General features: G+C 33.3%; 1 protein-coding gene across 1 annotated transcript; it reads right to left on the bottom strand.

Annotated features, from left to right (window-relative positions):
- Positions 1-470: 470 nt before the first annotated feature.
- Positions 471-14,327, bottom strand: LOC25497699 (separase). Its single transcript, XM_024770775.1, has 27 exons — positions 13,711-14,327; positions 13,438-13,618; positions 13,262-13,357; positions 12,203-12,337; positions 11,634-12,100; positions 11,206-11,314; positions 10,983-11,108; positions 9,524-9,784; positions 9,308-9,427; positions 8,995-9,216; positions 8,773-8,883; positions 8,384-8,389; positions 7,927-8,292; positions 7,757-7,846; positions 7,123-7,386; positions 6,903-7,026; positions 6,026-6,799; positions 5,357-5,594; positions 4,974-5,031; positions 4,430-4,603; positions 3,964-4,019; positions 3,638-3,867; positions 3,299-3,533; positions 1,914-2,271; positions 1,319-1,558; positions 1,098-1,185; positions 471-988 (listed from the first exon to the last, which is right to left on the bottom strand). The coding sequence occupies exons 1-27, from the start codon at positions 14,325-14,327 to the stop codon at positions 471-473; spliced, it is 6,264 nt and encodes a 2,087-aa protein (XP_024626543.1).
- Between the last annotated feature and the right edge of the window lie 8,336 nt (positions 14,328-22,663).

The raw sequence follows: 22,663 nt of genomic DNA, 5'->3' as shown, positions 1-22,663 counted from the left end.
GAAGTTGACAAAATATTGAGTTGTACAAACCTTTAAAGGAAATAAGAATGGTCAGAATAACATTCTCATCCGGGACAAAAAAAAAAAATTGTTAGCAAAGAGGAAGTGTCTAAAGAGAACTGAAGTGGTATCAGATGATATTTTGAGGAAGATGTATAACTCATGAATTCAAAAGAGATGGAATAAGAGAGGGTGAGAAGCTTTTCTAGAGAAGTCAGATCATCACATTACTCGTCTAAAAACAACTTATGTTTGGTTTAGTAATAATATGGATAGATAGATATAGATAGACGATAGATAGATAGAGATTCCGTACATGGAAGCAAACTCGTTCATCGTCACAAATTTATTAGCAAAAACAATATTTGGTAAATTGGAAACTAACATGATAAATTTGATGACTTTTAAATGAGTTCTACTTGTGATTGAACCTTTTTAATACAATTCAAAACCCATAGTGGTTGTGAAGGCTATATATCCTTTTTCCTCGAAATTCCAGTAGGAACACCATAGCATATGGGAGCTGCCCCATTTAAGAAACGAAGGACGCAAGCATTACGCGCCTCACCCATAAAAGCCCCAATCGTGCGTCTGTGGCTACACTTATTCTCAAGTGAATCACTCTCAGGCGACTTTAATGATTTCTTCTTTGGGACTTTTCTCTTTGCTCTACCCTTCCCGCCCTTCAAATTAATGGCCTCAAATTTTTCTGATAGTAAGTTGCACTGCAAGCATTGCATTGTAACTTTGGACCTTTCTTTCAACCAAGCATCAAGCATAACCTTGCTAAATAGATTTATATCCTTATCTGTTACTTCCCATAGATTGGCAACAACGAATGGAGAACCAACCAGCTGATATGACAAAGGAACACCATGCGGCGCATAGCTCCCATATAAGGTCAATGAACCACTGCTGCACCCCATTAGAAATGTAGCCCCACATTGCTGAAGTTTCTGAATCTCATGTATGGGAATGTATTGTACTCCTGTGAAGAGACATATGGTTTAACCATCTTATAAATATAAGACACATAGAATAACAATATATAATATGTATGCACTATGTATTATTTTAGATGTTTTCTTAAGCTTTACCGCTTCCATGTCCAACATATATAAAAAGATCATGACTTTCCAATGCAGAAATCATTTCCTTTACGACCGGTTTAGATCCTGCCTTTCCCTGTAAAGTAACAAGACAAAAAAAAGAAGACATAAATATTCACTAGATTTGTAGATAAAACAGCTAGCAGGAATACAACTAGACATAACTATTCTTCGAAGTTACTCTTATCAAATTTAAACAAATACAATACCTCAATGTTTTTATCTCTAAAATAACTCTCAAATTTAATTTGAGTGCCAACAAGATCACCACCTGGATTTACTAAATAAAAAGCATCAAGAGGATCTATAGAAGGAAAGGGCGCCGAATTCCTTCCCACTTGAACCTTTTGGTAGTTGCCTTTATCAAAAACAGCAAAGATGCTACTAACTGAAGGCATGCGATAAACTTCTTGATTCCTTAGTATCGGCAAATTTTCCCAAGGGATCATCTGTTGCATCAATAAAGTTTTGTTATTGAAGTTTGTATTAGTTATTTGATTAAAAGCACACATAACCATCAGTTAAAACAAAAATATATACAAATAGAGTCTGATTGTATATGTTAAAAATACTTCTATTTTGAACTCATAAAATGATCGCATATATTGATTACTGAAATATGAAATAGGGAAAAGTCATTTCTCATTTTTACATACAAGGTTGAAATGAATTTTAAAAAGTATAAGCATTCTATTAACCTATTATTATATCATATCACTAAATGATGTATTTACAAAAGGTTGAAGTTATACTTTAAACTATTTCAAAACAACATAATAAGCAAGTCAGAAACAATTGAATTACCTGCACCTCAGAATCCAACACAAGAATTACAGGCTCTCTATTCCTAGAGTCATCCACTTCTAGCACATAAAAGGCGTCATTTAATAGTTCAAAAGCAACCTCTGATGAAATTAATTTATGGGCTGCATTTCCAAATATTCCACTCCTTGCTTCCTCACAATAACCTCCTTTATCAAAGCAGAAGTCTTTCTTTGAGCCTCCAAGAATAATTTTAAGAAGACCTTCATTTACCTCTAAGTTGCACTTAGACCGTAGATCATTCACAAGATTTTTAAGCACGGAGTCAAAGTAATTGCGATTCAACCATTCTCCAAGAAGCAAGCATTTCCATGAACCAAACCACAAATCTTCAATATTCCTGGTAAGGTATGACAATTGTAAAAAGGAGAGAAAACAATTAATAGTTTCTTCTTTCAAAAAAAGAAGTTAATTGTTTCTATTTTTTGTTGACAGAATAACAACTAGTTTCTTTAAGGTCAAAACTACTTCTACCTTGTCAATGATGTTGTAAAATTTGTATGTTATTTGTGTGAATTGTGTGTCTATAATGCGATCACTCTAGGAATAATAACAATCAACCTAGGGGGAGAGCTCGGGGGACCTTCCACACAAGCGAGAGAGACACCACACTCTTACCCAAAACCTTAAGGCTATGGGTTTATGGATCCTCTTACTTATAAGGTGTTCAACCTTTACTATTTTATCCGATGTGGGACATATAACTCACACTTGCACACAACAACACTCCCCCTCAAGTGTGAGTCCATCAATTCATCGTGCTCCCCCTCAAGCGGAAGCTCTTACTTTGCATGTGTCGCCGTTGCTGGTTTCTCTGCAAACGGACCAACACTGCTTGCACCGCCATTGCTGCTTTCTGCGCAAACGGACCGACTGCCTCAATCGCACCCTTCATCGAACGGGGCTCTAATACCATATGGAAATATGCTCTACATTTCATTGATATGTAAAACAGTACATAGGAGGTATTTATAGAATACAAGGGACCGTAGGCATAGTACTAGTCTAGCCAGAAAATAAAACAAATTATTCTGTCTATAAATGCTACTTATTCTCCCTTTAAATTCTAATTCTAATACAGCTAATTACAATTAATTAGTATTTACAACCAGTTATAATAAGTCAAACAGCACAAAATTTGATTGATTCTGTGCTAATATTCAACAAATACAATTAAAGGAATATCTAAAGATTCTTAATTTTAACAGATGTCATCGTGCATACTGCTATTAAATTTCAAGTTTGTTAGTATGAATATATAAAGCGAGTGTTACATAATTGTTCAACAACAGAGAAATGATGCAAAAGATGCATGATACATTCTTAAATCAAAGTTTGCAAATTGATGAAATCATTCAGTAGTGCACCTCAAAAACTTTTCAAGACGACGATCAATGTTGAGTCTTTGCTTCCAACATAACATCCTATTATGTTCTGTATTTTCAAAATTAGATGAAAATGACAAGAAATTATCTTCCAAAATGGCTTTGAAGGCTGGTGCAATGTCATCAACCATTGCAAAACCCCATGGGCAACGCCAAGTTTTACTAGGTTTCCCACACATTTGAAAAAATTCTGAACTAGTATCCAGATCACCCTTGTCTGATAAAGGCGATGAACAATTATAAATTACCTTGTCAAACTTCATGAAATTTATATGTATATGATCTGATATAAGGTACTTTGTACCAAAAAGAGATATATACCTGGTAAAATAGAATCTAGTGGCAATAACATCACAACAGGTTCAGTCTTATAATCCAGTCGTGAAACCAACATCCATGCGCGAACACGTGTAGGACAAGGCAACAAGTCCTGTAGTAAACTAGTATATTCATTTTGAAGCAAACTTATACTGATGATGATTGTGAGTGGGAGACTAGCAAAAAACTTCTTCACATATTCTGTAAGATCTATGGTGGAATCAGGAGCAATTCTGCAACACGAAGAAACACATACAGTTAAGAGTAATGCTTCAGGTTGTATTTGAAATTATTCATTTGTTTATTAAGAAATAAGAACAATATTTTACCTTAGTGAATCAATTGTGCCTTCTTTCATGCAAGAAGATCCAGTAACAAATGGACCCTGAAATTGAATAATTTAATGCCTTGTGCCTGTCATATATATCATAATAATGCAGCATAATAAAACAAAAGATGAAGCATATGACAAATGCCTTTATATTTGTTATTGAAAAAACCAGTGGTAAACTACTTGTCCTATGGATACCAACACGAGGCAACTCAAATGTCGTAATTAGGCGACTAGTGGCGGACCGCAATAAAGCTGGTTTTCCAACAGGATGGTATAGTTGGTTTGTTGAGAAGAGAAAAAGACAAATAGAAATCAGAGACAATTATGGGAAGCAACACGTTGCTTTTGCTAAACACAAATAAAATAAAACAAAGCATACGCAATGACAAGGAAAGCATATTATCTCAACACAAGTTTTACTATTTAAGGAGATATGACACAACATCAACAAGAGATTATACCTTGCATCGTTCAGTTAAATGTGAAATAAATTGGTATGTAGGATAAGTTCCAATTGCAGCTTGGTGGAAGTACGAAGACCAATAGTTTTCATCTAAAACCTTGCTTAAAGACGGCATAGAAAATTGTTCACTCAATGAAGAAACCGCATACACCACAGCAAGTAAGTTAGACACCTATTACAGGATCATCAACAAACTAAGATCACAAAACTGCGAAAATAACTATAGTGATAAAACAATAATAACCAAGAAAGAGATCAAAAAGCTAAGAGTCAGGATTATTATCAGCTTGGTGTGGATTTCAACTACATAATAGACAGTTGTAGATAGCCAAAATATACATTCTTCATATTCAATTTTATTTTATACTTTAAAAGTTGCCAAGACATGTATCAACGTCTATGGCGTTTATAATTACGAAATTATAGAAAATTAAAAAAATTAAACCAATTAGGTGAAAATTGTCACAGAATAAGGACATGAAGATTGAGAAAATGACCTTTTGAAAAACTATGGGAACCTCGCGACAGAGTACAAAAGCTACCATCAGCCAAGAAGCTATGTCTTCAAACTTGATGTGAGATCGATCACAAAATATGGTTCTGCAAGGATAAACCAAAATGTCGAAAGTCTATAAAAGTTAGTATACAATGTTATGTTCCCAAAGCAGAAAATGTAGCAATTTTACAAACATAACTCATAGGAAGGTGCTATTGTAGGAAAACAGGAAAAAAATAAAGATTTCCACAAGAGCATAAGTAATCTAGAAGAACAAGGAAAAAAAGTATAGTTGTAAGGCTGGCACATTTATCTGAAAGCATGTCAAAAAGTATAGTTGTATACATCGCAATTTAGTAAACCATTCTTATATCATTGCTGGACTGAGAGGCAAGTCAATATCAGAATGTTTTGGATGTCAATGCCTACCTTGTAAATTTGGAATTATAGCATTTCAAATAATGCCAACTTATGCTATAAACTATCTCTGCACGCTCAATAGCAAATACATCTCCTGGTATCTCCTTTGCAACCATTTGGTGAAAATAATCTAGAGGAATTGATGAAAACGTGTGGCAGAATGAGTTTCTTCCAAACAGAAGTGATATGCTACTTAGAAGAATTTCCCGTGCTTCATCGATTTGACGAGGATATGCAAAACACTTCACTGCAGATGAACATTCATATAAGAAACAGAAGGAAGCAAAAGCTTTTTTATACATAAGGTTATGCTTGGATTGATGATAAAGTGGAATGGAGTAGAACGACATTACATTCATTTAAAAATTATACTATCAATCCAAATATATCCTTAAAAAATACATGACTCAAAGTAGTGAGCGATATTTTGTGTGTGTGTGTGTGTGTGTGTGTGTGTGTGTGTGTGTGTGTAAAGAGCAATTCACGTGCCAACATGGGTAAACTTTCATATTCCAGAAAGTGTCTTCAAATGCATGAAGACACATATCACGATTTTAGTGGGAAGCTAGTTATTGAACCAATGCTTACTCTGGTGAATTTACAACCAGTGCTTGGAAATTATGCATTTTGTTACCACTCTACTTACACGAGAAAGAAAATATGAAATGGTACACATACCTACTCGAGTGAGTAGCTTCATTGAAAGTTTCCTGCGGACAAACTCCCATTTAAGAATAATAAAATCATTTAACAACCCAGATTTCAAAACTTCAGATGGAAGGCAGTTCCAACACTTCATTTTAGATAAATCACATGTTATCGTACACTTTGAAGAAATGCTGCAACCTATCCCCGTCAAAATTGACTCCTTCTGACTAAGCATATCAGATGGACCAGAAATTTGGTTCCCTTCCACATTTTCATTGACTTCTAACTTCCTAGAAATGCTTGTATTTTGCTTCTGCATAGCTCTATATCGAGAACGAGTTATCCTTGTTGTACTCTCAACTACTATGTTTGGTTCCTTGGATATAACTTTGGCTTCTTTTTTAGACTTTGTATTTGGTTTAGGTCCAACCTTGGTTCCTGGCCCTAATTTTGCTTCATTCATTATGGAGCAAGTACAAGTCTTTCCAGCAGCACATTTTGCATCTGTTATAGTTGCATCACCATCGTCTTCAGGACAACTCAGAGGGTTTTTCCATTCAGAAATAGTTAATTTATTCATAGCTGTTATGTACAATTTTTTTGCAAACTCTGTAGAAATACCCTCATCACGGGCGTTAAATTTACTTTGAAATAAATCTCCACGATAACCATAAAGAGTAGCTTCAAGTATTAGTTTACACTTTGAACAACAAAATGGCGTGTTGTTATCATCCAAAATCTTCTTAGCATATAGAAGTTCCTTTTCTGCCAAATCCCAAATTTTTTTCGTAACGTACAGTTTTCCTAATAATTCAAACCAAAAAGTGGCAAATTAATTTTACACTGAAAACGGAGAACAAAAACTATCAATCTTTGGGGGGAATTAGGCTACAAGTAACTTACGTACCTAAGAGGGAAGAAAAAGCAACTATAAACAAAGGCAATTGAAGTGAACACGATATTGCTTTCCCCCATTGAAGATAGGTTTCGGCCTTATTTCCATCTCCGAGAATTTCATAGATGTTTCCTATCTGCATGGATATACGACATTAAAGTGAAGTCTATGAAAGGTCTCATACAAATACTATAATTTCAAAAATGATAGGATGACAAGATATATGTCAAACCTGAAGAGTGCTCTCAAGGTAACACTGCATAATTTTCCACGGACTCAAATAATTGTCTTTCAAGTCCCATGATTTTGAATCAAATAGAAACATTTCCCTGACAACTGACATGTCCACTTCAATTTGATCAATACGATCCATAAGTTTCTTCGAAAAATTAACAGGTATATTGTTCGCTTCAATATGCTTCTGAAAAATGTGCCTGTATTTCACTTTAAAGAGCTGGTCATGTAATCTATGAGCCTCTTTTGCAAATGAAAGAGCCTAATAAGATGATAAAACATGAAATAATATAAGTCAGGAAACAAGGCAAGGGCAAAGAGATGTAAAACAAAACAAAATTATGACTTTCATTGATAGGTCATCCGTAAATGCCCACAAAAAACAAAACACACACAGCTTTGAAGTTTTGGCTTTTAAAAATCAATGTCTGCCTGTTTGAATAGGAAACAAATATGAAGGAAAAAACGACAAGGTATCATAAGTAATCAAATCAATGTCTGCATTAACATTCTTATTTTTCATCTAAGCTTAAATTGTTCCCTGAGAAGTTCCCCCACTTCATATCAGATTTTAAGCTAAAGGGATGATGATCACTATTATAAGGACTAAAATCAAAATCATTTTTACTTACCTCTAATAACTTCCCATTTGCGACGAGTCTTTGGCTCAAGTCACCGTAAAGATATCCAGCAAGAAAAGTGCAATGATTTGGAACAGGAACCTAGGAGAAGATTAACAAAGAATAGAGTGATGAGTTAAAATAAAATAAGGAATGATAAATTATATCTAAGAAGGACATACATTTGAAATTAGTTTGAGGACAGCTTTTTGAACTTCTTCAACTGTGATTTCTACTTGAAAAGTGCTCCCATGATCGCAAGAATTCTTATGAGAGCTTGCAAACAAAAATGAGAAATTTTGTTGAAACCCTATAAATGAGGATTCGTTTCCTTTAAGATTATGCATCCAGAAATTAATATTTGAAAGATCGCTGAACTCATCCAATGAGTTCTTGATGAATGCCTCGTTCACAGGTGAAACACAAAGAGCGTAACTGAGCCTTCTACTTTCCCACAATAAGGTCAACCACTTCTCAGTTGAGACATTCTTCAATTTGAACAATCTGATAACCAACCGGTATGCATCATTGAAGAGCTCCATGAAACCCTAAACAGATATTGTTGAAACCAAAAAACTGTCACCATATATCTTATGCAAATACTACATGAACCGATACTATTTAAGAAGAAAAACAGACCTTTAACTGTAATAAATCAATTATGTTATAAAGTAGAATCATTATATTGTCGAACAATGCAGAATATTCTCCCTCTTCAAAGTGATCCAAACAAGAAATGCCTAACCATAGATCCAAAGCAGCCTTGACATCTTCAAAAATTTGCTGCTTATGGTACAGTCAAAGATAAGCTTTTTTGATGAATAATTAGAAGTTTTTTTTTTTTTTTTGAATAAATGAATAATTAGAAGATGATTACAAAGAGGTGAATTAAAAAACCCTTCACATTTGTAAGAAAACTCAAAGAAAATAGAACAAATAATACATCAAAGAAGTTGCCAAGTTCCTCGACATAAATAAAAGAGAAATACTCTAATGACAAGGTGAAAATTATCAGCATGTTTTAGTACCTGTGAACAAGGTGTAGCTTCCTGGGTACATAGTGCACGTAGACAATATGCCACACACAACTCATGATAAATGGGAATTGATTTGGTACACATCTCACCAGAAATCTCCTTCTGTGGAAGTGGACTTCATATTAATGGCTTATGCATCTTTAATACAAAGAGCTTTACAGAAAATAGGCAGTAGATATTTGAGGGAGACACTAGAAGAACCAAACAGCTTACCATTATTATGATTGCTTCTGACAAACACTGAATGCAGTCCCGAAGACCAACTATGCCGTATAACCTGAATGCCTTTCCCTTTCTGACTAGAGTTTGTGCCTTTTGAAAGAAACTGTTTGGCGTGATATATATCTTTTGAAGGAGGATGTTTGTGATTTTCATTTGCATTTTCTGACAAAATTCTGGGCAGTAATCAGTCATCTCCTCGTATGCAGTAAGCTCCTAAACAGACATGAAGGAGAAAAAGAAAAGATAAACATCCTGAACAGATAGCACGTAAATTATGACGGAAATGTCTACAAAGCGGCTAAACCTGCTCTAAGATTGTGCCAATGTTCGTCTTTGAAAATTCAGTGTTAGACGACAATAGGCTGTATAATAAGCTTGGAGAATCAACTCTCTCACCAACATCCTGAAAACGTTTGCATTCTTTCTACATGCATATAGTATGATATCATAATCAATAGGAAGAAACAAACTTAAAACTGTAACATGCTGAATACAAAAATTAAATGCTTTGTAATGCTACCTTCACCCACATCTTCAACACAGGTATAGGAACTGGAAGCTTCTCAAACAGATCGTTAGCACTCGACCAGTTTTTAAGGGTGTCAATCAATTTCTTTGTTATCTTAATATTGTTGGTTTCATCAAGAATAACTAAAAGTGTGGCATTTCTTGTGTAAACATCCATTACAAACTCGTTCAAAGCACCTTCTGAGAGATTACCACAATGGTGTTTAATATAAAGCCATGATGTTTTGCAGCACAAATTTAGAACCTTTGAAGCCTGCAGTGATACATCATACAAGAACAAAAGTTACCTAATTACTATAAATATTTCAACTTATTTAATTTTGCAAAGTCGTAATCAATTGAAAGAATGCATCAGTCTTGCATGATTGGATGTGTTTTACTCATAGTTTAAGTATGGTTATTTTTCAATTTCTTTTTTCTTAACCAATGATTCTGGGTCTCCATTTCATTTATAGTAAATTACACTCCCTCCTCTTAGAGATACTCATTTTACACTACTTAGCCTCCTCCCTTGTGTTAAAATATACACCCCCCTCCTCTCTTAAGAAAAATATTTGAAAAATTATGTTCTTCTCCGGCAAAAGATGATTGAATTATATTCCCCTTCCTCTTATGTTAAAATCTACCCACCATTTTTTATAAGACACACTCCCCTCTCTTGTAAACATTTCCATTTTAATATAATCAAACATTATGCATATGTTTTTCTTCTATTTTGATTCGCAGTATCAATAACATATATATTATGTTACCAAAAACAGTTTTACAAACATATTATTGAGTGGAAGAGAGAGTAGTCAGGAAGATATTCTTTAGAATCATTTTAAGCCATAGTATTGGACTCGCAACACTGAGAGTTGTATGAAGCACAGGTACTCATTGGATTAGGCGTGTGTCCCGGTGTTAGATAGGTATCATGTCCGACACCAACCCATATGATCACATTGAATTATGTCATTTTGTCAAATTATTACTGGTGTCCGTGTCTGTGCTTCACAGCTGTATAATATTTTCATTGTTCTAGTATTCAAATATTATAGACCGTGTTCCAGCTTAGTTTGCGATCCTTTTTTTCATATTATCATTCAGAGATTTATTTTCAACATTCAGTTTCATTATTCAGTCACATAACAACCCAATTGGCCTTTCATATGACCCATAGTTGAGTTGAAATGCATCATTTGTGGGTTCTTTCTAAATACATGAAGCATTCATTAGTTAACAACATGCACTAAGTAAGATTCGTGTAATGGTTCTATTGCATGGCATATCAGGAGCTCAAATGCTTGTAAAAATATTTTATGAAGCAAGAAATATATATTCTACATTGCATGGAATCTTAGAAATCGTGATTGCCCCCATTTATAAGCACATTGTCAGGCATCTCTTATCCGATGTTGGACTCTTTAGCATGAAAGATTTAAATAAAAAAAATGGAAGGAGGGAAATACCTCTTTTGGCTGCTTGTTTTTGTACAAAACTATGCCGATACTATAGAGACAATCAATTATGTATTTAAACCATTCTGTATCAATCCACTTGCTATCACTGATATGCTTAATCAATTGTTTGCTTTCCTGAAATAGAGGCCAATGGCAATAGTTTTATTTTTCAACAAACAACTTTACAGAATTATGCAAACATTTAACAGCACTTCATGATAGTAAGGAGAACCTGGATTTTAAGATTGGTTCTGATGGAAAGAGTGAAAGCTGCCAAAGTTACCGAGGGCACTGTTTTACTACTTTTGTCAACTATGTTATCATTCTTTTCAAATTTCAAACTGCAGTAAGAATGAAGTGGAATTTAGATGTTTATCATCACACTTACCACAAGATGAAATAAACAGAAGGTATAATCTTTCAAACTTGTCGCCATATCTTATAAATAACCAATATGGTAAAAACATATGTTTGAAACTACTCAAGAATCGGTAAAGCGAGTGAATCGATAGAAGACAAGTGACCAGAGGAATGGGAACACTTTTTTTGCGTAAAGTGAACAGAACAGCCGATGTACAATAAAATATAGAAAGACAATTAGGCCAAATATGAAAAAAAAATCTACTTGACCAAAATAATTTAGATATTCACTGAATATACCTCGGACTATGAAGAGTAAATTGGCAAAACGCATGAAATACGTCTTCAACAATTGAAAGCATAGTCATAGCAGAAGCATCGTCCTTTCCAGTTACTAACTGTTTCCTTTCTGAATTTATTGTTTTAGCAAGCGGTTGGCATAGAAAGTCCAATGCTTGTATGTAAGAGGATAGGTATGTGGTGGAATCATCACAATCAGAAGATGACTGTGTGCATGTGTGGCCGTCAAATTGTGGGTCTACAACACTGGATGACATAAAACTACTTCTGCTGCAAATATGCAAGGAGCCGAGCAAAGGTGGTGAACTTTGTAGTATTTTCTTATTTTCAAGTAAAGCTCCCAACAAACATTCAAATTTCACAATGCCCGGGGATACAAGATCTTCGGCTCTTGACCTCAAATTACAGTTAACAAGGAGCAACCCCGCAGCATAGAGCCGCAATATTGAATTAAGGGGTCTCATAAACTGCCAAAGTGCCAAATTACTTTGATTAAAGTGGAATACAAATGGTTGACACAGCTGGATGAATAAAAACTACAAAAAAAAAACATGAAATAAAAAAAAAACCTGTTTATAATGCTCTGCTGTTTTGTTCAGATAGGCCGCAAATGTATCGCAAAAACTTGCATTTGCAGTCTGACATTTAACGGCACAATGATATACAAGTTTAGCAAACTCTATTCCAGCATTTTTTTCTTCAACCTGCAATGATAAATATAATTAATGAATATAAGAATCAAGACTCCAACAAGAAAATACCAACATTGTTGTTTAGATGGAAACATACAAAATTAGTAACTAAAAAGTGGTTTTATACAAAAACTCATCAAATGAACAAAATCAGATTGTACTTCTTCTAAGAGTAGTTCAAGAACAATAAAACTTTAAACATTAGGTGGAAGCTCAAATGGTGATAGGCCATATAGGCCAATATCTAGGCCAAAACATTAGATGAGAATGTCAATACTTTTGTTCAAATTTTCATAGAGGGCAGTCTTTTAGCTGTTGTTTGGCCTAGAATGGTCATAGTTTGACTAGTTTTCTGTTCAGTGGCTGTATTTGACACCTCTTACATTAGGCCCTTTCTTTTCTTGGGATAGACCCGGTTTCTCTTTTCATAGGTTTTACTCTATGTATCTCTGTTGTATTGGTTCAGGCCTCTCCTGTCTTTTATATTTTATTGCTTTTATTAAAAAAAAAAAATTACTTGTACTAATGTTCGTACAAGTTGAACTTAATGGCATTCAATTGAATCAAATTAAGAACAAACAGCATCACTAGATTTGCAAATTTTGATCCAAAATCAGTGTTAATATTAGTGGATCATAGAAAATAGAGGATTGCTAAAAATCAAACATGAGAAATAATGGATAGCCTAGCAGGCAATTAGAGGAAGTCGCAAAGCGGTTGAAATATAAATAATTGTATACAACATAAAGATTCACATTATTATGTTATTTTTTCCTTGCCAATATAAAAAAAAAAGCGCCGCTATTTGAAATCTAGTGAGTTAACATATCATATCTGCTATCCCCAAATTCCGATACATAATAGCAGTATAGCTAACAAAACTGAACAGGAATCACCTAATTCTAGCCTTAGAATTTTCATCATATACAACCTTACCTTGCTTTTAGGAGCAACACAGTCCAGTATATCCATGACATACAAGAATTTATTTTCCTCCCACTTGAAAAATAAGGAGCACATGTTTTGGGCAATCTGCATTCAAAATTTCATCAACATGGCTAGTGAAACATTTATTGATTTGCATCACCAAAAGTAAATAATAATTAGTTTACCTTAAACAATTGATCTTTAATTGAAGATTTTGCATACTTAATCAATGCCGTTCGGCAAAAAGTGATCAGCAAGTCTTTATCAGAGAATGACGTCTTCTTCTCGAGTAAATTTAAAGCACATTTACCCAAGTGATATACTAACAACTTATGAAACTTTTCATACGAATTGCAATCCAAACCCCTGAAACAGTAAGCACAAACAAATACCTAAATCTTATAAAGCATCAACATATAAAATAAAGTGGCAATGGAAGCAACAAAACATTAACCTACATAAGCCATGGTTTTACTTCATCCATCAATTGAAGCACTCTTTTGAAGTAGTCATCCTCTTTATGAGAAGAAGCCTTTGATGCACACCTCACTAAGGTCACAACAATCTCAACAACCAACAACGAGAATGAATCTTTATCATCTCCACCAATTTTGCCAATATCTGGAAGAATCTTCTTCCTTTTCACTCCTGGGAGCAGCCTCTTTAAAAGCCTAAATCCTTCAGCTTCAGCCTCGTGGAACCGATCACATAACTCAAAACAACGAACCAATCGAAGTCTTCGGAAATGGATTGCTGAGGGCTTGGAATCCAAATGAGGAAACACTACTTCTAAACAATCCAAACACAGAAAATATGTTTTGAATAACTCGAGTATTAAAACCTCGTTGGATTTTGAAATACCTGGAAGACGTTTCGGGAGAATTGATAGGGAGGTGTTGATGAATGAAATAAAATGTTTCGCTAATTGTCGAATTAGGGTTTGATCATTGTTGGAAGAGGGAGAATTAATATCTGAGAAGGGACGGAGGTAATCGGAAACTAGGGCGTAAATTCCAGGGGAATCAGAGGTTTCAAGCTTCGAGATAAGAGTTGATTCAGTGAGAGGAGAAGCCATAGAGAGAAAGAGAGAGCGAGAAGAAATGATGTGAAGAATTAGAAAATATTGAAAGCGTGCTCAGAGAGCTTAATTTCCAAGGCGCCAACCCTTCCGGTTTCTAATTATTTAAAAAATAACGGCCTTCTTCACAAGGTCAGGATATATTTTTTTCCCTTAAATTAATTAAGGATTAAATTCTAAATTGTCCTTTAAGTTCGGGTGTTTTTGGTGCCGTCATCGTCTCTTACAAAAATACTTGTGTGTCTAACGGCGGCGGAGATGATGACATGGTGTAACGCCCACTTTCGTTAATTGTTTATTTAATCGAGTTTAGGCGATTATATTATATTTATATAATATATGCATGATTTTGGTATGATTTGAATGATTTACGACTATCTTGAGGGTTTGGTTGATATTGTGATAAGCTATGAGTTTTGGAAGATTTGATAAGATTAAGGGACTTATTTTATTGTTAAATAAAATAAAGATTTGAAAATAATATAAAATATTTAGTTAAGGGTTGTTTTGAGATTTTAGAGAGTTTCGGGGGAGAAAGTGAGATAAGATAAGTTATTAGGAAGAGATATAAATAGGAGAAGACCTAATTGTTAGAAAAACTATTGTACGTGAAAACTTTTGGAAAAGGGAGAAAAAGCTTAGAAGAGAGAAGATCAAAGAGAGAGCTGCGATTTCTTCATAACCAGGTAAGGGTGAGACTAATAACTCAGTAATGGTAATTGAATGTAATTCTGATGATTAGGATTGAATTGGAGAAAACGAAAACTAGGTCAAAACCCTAAAAATTGATGATCAAACGATATAATGATGTTAGATTGATGTAGAAACCATCCTACAACCTTAGAATATGTTTAGGATGAATTCTGAGATTGAAATTAGGCTTAGAACCTTGTTAGATGATGATTTTCGTGTAGAAAGTGCATCATGTCCGAGCCTGAATTCATCGCTCGCCATGGCGAGCTATGAATCTCGCCTCGCGAGTGATGAACTTCATCGCTCGCCACGCGAGCCCTTCCCTTCGCCTCGCGAGTTCTTTTGGTACAGCTCGCTACAGCGAGCAACCTTACTCGCCATAGCGAGCTAAGGCAGAGAGCATGTTAGATTTTGTAATTTCGACTTTTTAGTTGGACCTTGAGTGCCTTTGAGTGCCTGAACATACCTAGTAATGATTAGGGATGAATGTAGGACAAGATTAAACCCAGAACAGCTTTAGTTTGGTTTTTGTCTGGTACTCGCCATGGCGAGTAGGAACTCTCGCCTCGCGAGCACTTCCAGATTGGAGTGCATTGAGTGTTTGTGCGATCTGTGTCGCACGTTTTGATTCAAGAGCGAACCCTTATTGGTAATAGAACCTAATGATGACGTTTAATGCAATCTGTAAAGCCGTTTAGGATATGTTGATATTAATCGAGCATGGATTAATGTATTATACATTACGTAAGATATGAATGAAATGTTATGATGCCATTGAATTGCAATCGATATAATGATATCATCATGTTGTTGTGTGACTTGACTATGCTGCTGCTGTTATTTAACTAAGTGCATAATGTCTATATATGATGAATAAGATGACGTTTAGCTCCAAATTATTGGATGCTTATTGATATGTTGATTACGGTGATTTGTTGATAAGAGTTCATGCATTAGCATTCATTGAGCTTAGTCCTCACCACGATTATTAGGAGCTTTGTCCTCCGCACGATTTATTAGGAGCTTTGTCCTCCGCACGTTTAAAGTATATTAATACTTATGATGACGATTGATACCACATGCATATAAGGAGTCTAAGAGCATTGTCGCATTGCCATGTCTAATATGCTATGTTGTTGATGACGATTGAATAGTGATTACGTGATGATTGTTTATCAAATATGCAAAGTTGTTTAAGATTGATATGATGTTAATTATGATTCAAATTACTTTGATTAACATTATTTTGTTACGAAATCTCACCCCTTCTGCTTGAAAATGTTGCCCTTCGTATGGGTAACTTGCAGGTGATCGTGCTTAGTGTGCAGTTTCCGTCGTGAGTGGCCTTGCCTTCACTGTGTCGTCTAGGTCGCTCTGATACGTAACGGGATGAGGCTTTATGTTATGCATGCTTCGTTCTATTACGTGAATAATATGATATTTGTTATATTGAACTAACTCTTTTGAGATTATTTTGATGGGGCCTGCATGCCAAAACATCTTATGGATTATGATATAATTTCCGCTGCAATGTTTAAGATATTTGGTTAAATTATTATTTAACTGTTTGGATTATGTTATATGTGATATTCCGTTGTTTATGATGTTTACTCTGATAAATGATTTAAGAAATTTGTATATTGGGAAAACGGGGTGTTACACATGGCAAAAGAGGATTTTCGGCATGCTCCTCCATCTTAATTGAAGACTGTGTTAAGTAGGGCTGGAAATGAGCCGAGTTGAGTCGAACTCGTCTGAGCTCGGCTCGACTCGATAAGAATTGGTTCAGCTCGAAACTCGGCTCGAGTTCGACTCGAATTTTTTTTTCAGCTCGAGTTCGGCTCGTTTAAAGTTTACGAACAGTTCGGTTCAGCTCGATAGGTTCAGTTCGTTTATTCAAATCACGTTACTCAAAAGTTAAATTTTTTTGTCAAACAAAACAAGCTTATAAACAAAATTCATCCCAATATCATTATTTTTGGCTTATAAACAAAAAAAGCTAAACAAAAATAGGGAAAAGTTTTTATTGTGTTAAACAATAACATCATAATCCAATAGTCGAAATCATGGGCATCTATACAAAAGAGGGAAAAACTACCCTTTATTTTGATGCTACACTACCATTAGAATACAAGAATCTCAAAACAAGATGAGAGATAAATTAAGAAAACTCAAGTAAACATACACAAAAAATTGGACTAGAAACAAATAGAGCAATATGTTTTACCTTTTTGATAGAGATTTGCTTATTTTGCTACTGTAACATTCCGTTTTTCCAACATAAAAATTCCATTTAATAATCAAAGTTATTCACGTAAACGGAATGCTACACTTCTTTCTTAAAATCATAAACTGAATAAATAACAATTTATCCTTTAAAATTCAATAACAAAATCTTTAATACTTCGCAGCGGAATTTATTCAATAACTAAACAGTCTTTGGCACGAAGGCCTCTTCATAAATTTCTCATATAATCCAATCTAAAACCATAGTCATAATTCTTCTTAAAACAATACGTAAGGAATAGAAAGACAACAATAAAATTCACATCCCGTTACGTATCAGAGCACCTAAAGACACACATGAGAGCTAATCCACACACAACATCAATCTAACAGCAACTTAAACTCGATCACCTGCAAGTTACTCATACGAAGAGCAACATTTCCAAGCAGAAGGGGTGAGATTTCACTAAACAATAATATCAAACATATAATTCAATAATTATATTTAACAACATAAATAACTTCATCTATTAGTAATAATAATTCTTCATGTAATAATTCTTAATAGTTCAACCAACTTCTAATTATCATTTACTTCATATTCATCACATCATAAACATCATCATATAACACATATTAACCAAATCATAACAACATAGATCATCACATCATAATCATAGTTCATATACAACATAACAACATCATTAATTCGTAATAACATTTCTCCACCAAGCATCTCATTAGCAACTCATGAATAGAAGACAACTTAGCAACTATACGTAACATCATCATTTCATAATAATAATTTATTCATCAAACATCTCATTATCAATTCATGAATAAAAGACAACTTATCAACTTAACATAATCATCATCAAGTACATTTAACAACTCATAGATAACATCATGTAATCATCATCACTGATAACTTTAAAACAACACAATGTAATCAACATCTCACTATAATAATAATCATATACGACACAACATAATCATCGCTTAATAATAATAATCATATACAATACAACATAAATCATCATCTTATAATGATATGAACAACACATATTAATCGTCTTATATTAATATAATAACAAGATATACATCATCTTATAAAAATATAACAACAACATAACATAATATTCCCTTAATATTAATTAATCATATATAGTACAACATATTCATCACTTAATAATAACAATTATATACATCACAACATATAGCATCATAATAACATCATATAATCAACATCGTAAACAACATCATAACATTATAATAAGTATCATATACAACATCATAACATAACAATATCATAATCAATATCTTAAACAACATAGCAACATCTTAGTCAACATCATATAATTCACATCATAAACATCGTATAATCTTCATAGGTACTTCTTTAACAACACATGGGTAGAAGACAACTCGACAACTCATAGATGATAATTCATCGACAACTTAATAACGACTTTGACTTGACAGATGCGACAATGCAACTTAGACACTTATATGCATGTGGTACCAATCGTCATCATAAGTATTAATATACTTTAATCGTGCGGAGGACAAAGCTCCTATCGTGCGGAGGACAAAGCTCAATGTGCATTGACTCTATCAACAGAACATCTTAATCAACTTATCACTTATACATCCAATAATTTGGAGTTCATCATCAATTTAATTCAGACTCATCCAACTTAGTTAAATAACAATTGCAGCATAATCAAATCACATCAAGCTTAATAACAATTCATTTCAACAACATCTTGATCATTCAATAATATTTCAAGTAATGCATTTAATCATTAATTCATAGTATATAATATTCTCTCATTAATCATATCATCAAAGTAAATCATATTCATCACAACAACAAATTAGCATCAATCAATAATGATAATCATCATATATAACAATTACAAATGCACGTCATCAACATCTCAATCATCAAACATAATTCATGCAATATATATCTAATTATATAACATTATAAATATCATCAAATCATCTTAATCATTATCTAAGGTCTAAGGACAGTTTCTACATCTTTTTAACAAGTTTCCACCGTTTATTCATTAATTCTACCATTTTAACCTACTTTTCAATTCCTCAAAAACTCATCCTACATCATGTTAAACCTAACCATGGATCCACATACTTAATAGAATTGCAAAGTTAGTCTCACCCTTACCTTTGGATTGATCGACGAAGGACTCTACCGCTTTCTCTTCTCTAAAAGGATATTAAACCGAAGAGGGATTATGGTCTGAAGAACACTTTTAATTCCGAAGGGACAGAAAGGAGTAGAAAAAGAAGAAAGACTCGTCAACACAAGTCAAAAGAGGGAGAAGAGAAGAAAAGCACAGGAAGCATCAACTGTCGGTGTGTAGAATGCACTGTGTGAGTTCTCTATTTATTGAGATAGTTTACAACTAATAAGTGAGAAACTTTGGAAACAAGTAATGCACCTATCAGATCTAGTAATTAAATATATCAATTGAGTACCAAAATATATTATATTAAGTACAAAAATATATTATTCAGTACAGAAATATATTAAATTGCCTACCAAAATCTCAATATTCTATTCTAATATATATATATATATATATATATATATATATATATATATATATATATATATATAAAATATTTATACAACAAATAACAATTATATCTCTATAAAAAATATATTTCTATAACATATATATATATATTTCTACACCAAATAAGAAATATATTTCTACACAAAATAACATATATCTCTACACAAATTAACATATATTTCTACAACAAATCATGTGTATTTCTACAACAAATTATATATACTTCTACAACAAATAACATTTATTTCTATAACAAATCACATTTATTTCTGCAACAAATCATATGTATTTCTATAACAAATAACATTTATATTTCTAAACCAAATCACATATATATATATTTCTAAATCAAATAACATATATATATATATATATTTCTAAATCAAATAATATATATATATTTCTAAAACAAATAACATATATATATTTCTAAATCAAATAGCATATATATTATACTAATAAATACCAACATATATCATAACAAAATATCACTCATCAAAATAAATCATATAAATCATACAAATCATATAAGTATATTCTAAACTCATTAAAAATAATCAAATAATTAGAGAGGGCGTTACAGCTACTGTGCTAAATTCTTGTAGGTTACCATTGTACAACAAAGGAGAGATGAAGATTTTTCCTGGACAATTGAAAATGAAAAAGAACCAAAAGTGTAACGCCCTAATTGTTATTTAATTATTTTTAGTTGATTTAGAGTCTTTTATATGATTTTAAATGGTTTATGTTGATTTTATGGTGTGGTGTATTTTATTAAATAACTATTTTTATTATTTAATAGAATAAGTGAGAATTATAATTTATTTGGAGTTTTGGGGTTAATTATTAATTAAGTGAATTAAGTGGGAGTTAAATAAAATAAAGGGGAGTTAAGTTTAGGAGTTAGAAAAATTGAGAAGTCAGAAGCGGTTTTCACGTACAAACAAGTTTTAGGAGAAAAACCAAGAGAAGAGCCAAGAGGGGAGAATCTGATTTTTGTAGAGCTTTGTTCATCAATTCAAGGTAAGGGTGAGACTAACTCTCAATGATAACAGTTGTATACTTCTGATTTTGATTTAGCAAGAGTTCTAGTTGAATTTGGAAATTGGGGGTAGGTTTTGATTATGATTTTTTTTTTTAATTGAAGAAAGTAGAAACCATGACAATGGTGTTAGATTGTGTTTAGGTCATAGGCAGAAACTTATAACACTTCTGTAATCAGTTTTGGGGATTGAATTGGGGAAAATTGGAAGTTTTGGTGAAAAACTGCATAATTCCCGTAGTCTGACCTGACGCAACTCGCCATGGCGAGTAAGCTGACTCGCCTGGCGAGTAAGCCATTTCATCGCTCGCCTCGCGAGCAAAACCACTCGCTATAGAGAGTACCTGAGTGAGAAATATGATTTTTCAAAATGTTGTTATATGACGTGAGTTGGATGGTTTTGAGTGCTTGGATGTTTTTAGAGAGGACTGGGCAAGTTTTTAGATCAAAAAGAGGATTAGGGAGCTTAAAAATGAAGATTTAGTGAGAAAAATGTCAAAACTCCCAAGAGCACCATTTTTCTGCTCGCCACGCTGAACAACTTACTCGCCATAGCGAGTAGCCCTTTTTCTGAAGCTCGCCATAGCGAGCAGTGCACTCGCCTGGCGAGTTGCACAATGGCTGAGAGCCGTATTTGCGTTTTGTGTACTGTTGGGCTGGAATCTTGGGTATATTAAATAATTCTGATTAATTATATTATTTTATCAGAGTTGCTGATTTGAATATAAATGATTGTTGATTGTGGATTTATGTATAATTGCATGTAAATAAATTATACAAGTTGTTGAATTCCATTGTCGAAGGTTGTTGTGTTGCTAGTTGACCATGTTGATGTGTAAATCATATTTATATATGCACTGTTGTGTAGTAGATGTCGTTGTCCATGCTGTTGTCGTTGTAGGAGAGTTGTATGTTGATATACACAAAATTGAGTCCATTGCATACTCATAATTGTTGAGGGCTTATGCCCTGCGAACGCATTGTCGTTCAAACCGTTGAGGGCTCATGCCCTGGGAATGCTTAATCGTTCCAATTGTTGAGGGCTTATGCCCTGTGAATGCAAGTTCATTCAAATCGTTGAGGGTTTATGCCCTGTGAATGCTCGTTCACTCAAACACGTTAAAATGGTACCACATGCAAAAAATAGTTTTATTCTGTAAGAAATACAAATAATAAGATTTTATCATTCTCTAAAAGTTCAAGTAACACAAAAATATTTTTGAAATAAAAAGTAAAGAAAGAAACCTAACAAGAGATGTCATATCCCAATTTTTGACCTAAGGTCCCACGTTCATACGCCTTTTGACCATGACTTTTCAGTGAAAAATTCAGCAGGGAGGTATTTTAAAATACCTCATCTTTGTACCGATTCCGACCCCTCTTCTCACCTTTTTATCTTTTTTATTTTCTTAGTCTTTTAGTTTTATCTTACCTTTTATTTTCCATCTTTTAATTTTATTTTACTTTACATAATTTATTTTAATTTGTTTTTATTTTATTTATTTATTTCTTTTTTAATTAATTAGTGTCAAAAAAAAAGACAAAGTGTCAATAGGTCCAAAAATAAAATGTCCAAGGTCTAAAAAAAAATTTCAAGTCAAGTGTCAACTTTAACATTCCTTTTTTAAAATTCACCATAATTGTCCATCATTTCCATTAAACTAATTTTCCTTTTTTTCATCAACCTCCTCACCTATAAATAAAAATGATGGACAATTATGGTGAATTTTAAAAAAGGAATGTTAAAGTTGACACTTGACTTGAAA

Source organism: Medicago truncatula, chromosome 7 (genome assembly GCF_003473485.1).
Source record: "Medicago truncatula cultivar Jemalong A17 chromosome 7, MtrunA17r5.0-ANR, whole genome shotgun sequence".
In the NCBI taxonomy this organism is placed as follows: Eukaryota; Viridiplantae; Streptophyta; class Magnoliopsida; order Fabales; family Fabaceae; genus Medicago; species Medicago truncatula.
The sequence above is the reverse complement of the archived record's forward strand: the minus strand, read 5'-3'. Positions and strand labels throughout refer to the sequence as shown.

Bases quoted from the DNA above. Each gene is read 5' to 3' on its own strand.
- LOC25497699 (XM_024770775.1), bottom strand. From the start codon at position 14,327: ATGGCTTCTCCTCTCACTGAATCAACTCTTATCTCGAAGCTTGAAACC. The intron at 13,619-13,710 runs GTAGGTTAATGT...TTACTGTTTCAG, and splicing joins GAAGTAAAACCATGGCTTAT to GGGTTTGGATTGCAATTCGT. The intron at 5,595-6,025 runs GTATGTGTACCA...GTTCATCTGCAG, and splicing joins GAAGCTACTCACTCGAGTAG to TGAAGTGTTTTGCATATCCT.